This window comes from Gossypium hirsutum, chromosome D07 (assembly GCF_007990345.1).
Source record: "Gossypium hirsutum isolate 1008001.06 chromosome D07, Gossypium_hirsutum_v2.1, whole genome shotgun sequence".
Classification (NCBI taxonomy): Eukaryota; Viridiplantae; Streptophyta; class Magnoliopsida; order Malvales; family Malvaceae; genus Gossypium; species Gossypium hirsutum.
In genome coordinates this window covers 37266631-37269235 of record NC_053443.1, presented here as the reverse complement: position 1 = coordinate 37269235, position 2605 = coordinate 37266631, and the positions used below count along the sequence as shown (strand labels likewise).

General features: G+C 39.5%; 1 protein-coding gene across 1 annotated transcript; it reads left to right on the top strand.

Moving 5' to 3' along the window:
* The first annotated feature begins 532 nt into the window (after window positions 1–532).
* LOC107956175 (uncharacterized) lies at window positions 533–1420 on the top strand. Its single transcript, XM_016891906.1, has 2 exons — window positions 533–644; window positions 816–1420. The coding sequence occupies exons 1-2, from the start codon at window positions 533–535 to the stop codon at window positions 1418–1420; spliced, it is 717 nt and encodes a 238-aa protein (XP_016747395.1).
* The last annotated feature ends 1185 nt before the right edge of the window (window positions 1421–2605 follow it).

Sequence of the window (2605 nt, the reverse complement as noted above, 5' to 3'; positions counted from 1 at the left end):
GTCTATATCTGTCTCTAGAGTCGTCGAAAGGGTCTACCAGGACTAAAAACAAAAATCTCTTAAACGAAAGTCCATGGCACTAAAGAAGACCATATCATGTAAGATCGTAACTGGTGGATTATGATACCATATGGAAAGAAAACCAAATCGTGTAAGACCATAACTAGTGGTTTATGTCATCATATGGAAATAAGACCATATCGTGTAAGATCATAACTGGTGGGTTATGGCATCATATGGGAAAAATTAATAAAGACTATTACATATTGTAGTTCCTTATGTGTCTCAAGACTGTGAGGGGAAAACACCACTAAGTGTGAGTCTAGGCAAATACTTATCGCCTAAATCACCATGAGACAAAGTTTAAGAAATCGAAATACAAAAGCTTCTCTACACCAAGGAGAGATTTTCAGCCCTCGAGTTTTCGATGAGAATGAGGTGCACGACAAGCCACCTTAGTATTAAGCACAAGAGGGTCCAAGATAATAAAGGACCCTATATGTGAACATTGTAAGAGGAATCATCAGGGTCAATGTTGGAAACAACAGGGAGGCTATATGCTTATGGATCATTGGATCATCAGATTAGAGACTACCCCTCGAAAGCTAATACCATCTCGGAACAATCTGTATGTGGGGCTCAAAGTACTCAGTAGGAGGAAAGATCTAGAATAGTTGCAAAATCGAGATCAATACAAGGAGCTTCAAAGAAGAACTACACCAAACCTAACTCGAGGGTGTCTGCCAGAGCCTATGTAATGAAGGCTAAAGAAAATGCAAAGTTACCAAAGGTTATCATGGGTAAATTTTTTTTAGGACATCGTATTCATGCATTAATAGACCCTGGGTTAACCCATTCGGACATCTGTACAAAGATAGTGAAAGGTAAGAGTCTAGAAGTGGTCTCTTCTGAGGCAAATGTGTTGGTGACAAATCCCATTGGTCAAAGTATTGTGGTCCATAGAGTAATTAGAAACTGCCTGATGACTTTTGGTGAACACAACTTTTTTCATGAGTTCGATGCTATCCTTGGGCTGGACTGGTTAACCAGACATAATGTCATGGTAGATTTTCGAGCCGGAGGTGTACGATTATTAACTATAGAAGGTAAAGAAGTGTTACTGCCTAATGTGCAGACCAATATGGCAGGTAGCAAATTTTTGGTAGTATTTGCTAGGAAGCTAATACTTAAGGGCACAGACGCCTACCTAGCGTATATTATGGATTCGTCTGAGGCGAGGAAGGACATCAGCCAAGTAATGATCATGAAGGAGTTCTCTGATGTGTTTCCAAAAGAACTCTCAGGCATGCAACTAGACCGAGAGGTAGAGTTTTCGGTTGAAGTAGCACCTAATACTACACCCATATCTTGTGCTCCGTACCGGATGGCGCCATTGGAGTTAAATAAGTTGAAGAAGTAGCTACAAGATCTTTTTGGATAAAGGATTTATTCGACGAAGTGTTCACCTTGGGGTGCACCAATCCTATTCGTGGAAAAGAAGGATGGGACTTTTTTCTTATGCATCAATTACTATCAACTAAGCAAAGTGATCATTAAGAATAAATATTTGCTACCTCGGATAGAAGATTTGTTTGATCAACTAAATGGAGCTACAACTTTCTACATAATCGACTTGCGATTTGGTTACTACCAAGTAAAAATTAAGGGTGATAATATTTTGAAAATTGCATTTCGTTCACGATATGGACCTTATGAGTTCCTTGTGATGTCGTTTGGATTAATAAATGCGCCAAACAGTTTTTATGGATCTGATGAATAGAGTTTTCCAGCCCTACTTGTACTATTTTGTAGTCATCTTTATCGATTATATTTTGGTCTACTCTAAAAGCATAGTAGAGCATGAAGAACACCTGAAGGTTGTGCTAAGGACTTTCCGAGAAAACAAGTTATTAGCCAAATTTTGTAAGAGCGAATTTTAGCTGGGAGAAGTTCATTTCTTGGGTCACGTTATTTCTGCATAAGGCATATAGGTAGACCTTAATAAGATTAAAGCGGTGCTCGATTGGAGTTCACCAAGAAATGTCACTGATGAACATAGTTTTTTGGGATTGACAGGTTGCTGTAGGTAATTTATAAAAGGGTTCACCATGTTGGCAACACCTCTCACACGACTATTAAAGAAGAAAGAAAAATTCGAGTGGACTGAGGCGTGTTAGGAGAGCTTTGACAAGCTGAAAACAATTTTAATAGTGGCCTCTATCTTGGCTCAGTCGAAGGCTGGCGTGGAGTATACTGTGTTCACTGACGTATCCCTAAATGGACTGGGATGTGTGCTCATGCAAAGAGGGAAGGTTGTGGCGTATGCATCTCACTAGTTCAAGTCGCACAAGAAGAATTATCCAACACTTGGAACTAGCAATTGTAGTGCTAGCACCAAATATCTAGAGACATTATCTCTATAGGGAGAAGTGTCACGTGTTTTCGAACCACAAGAGCTTGAAGTACTTGATGACACAAAAAGATTTGAATCTACATCAACGATGTTGGATGGAGCTATTAAAAGACTACGACCTAGAAATTTAGTACCACCCTAGAAAGGCTAACATAGTGGTGGATGCTTTATGCAGGAAGATTGTGGCAGCTT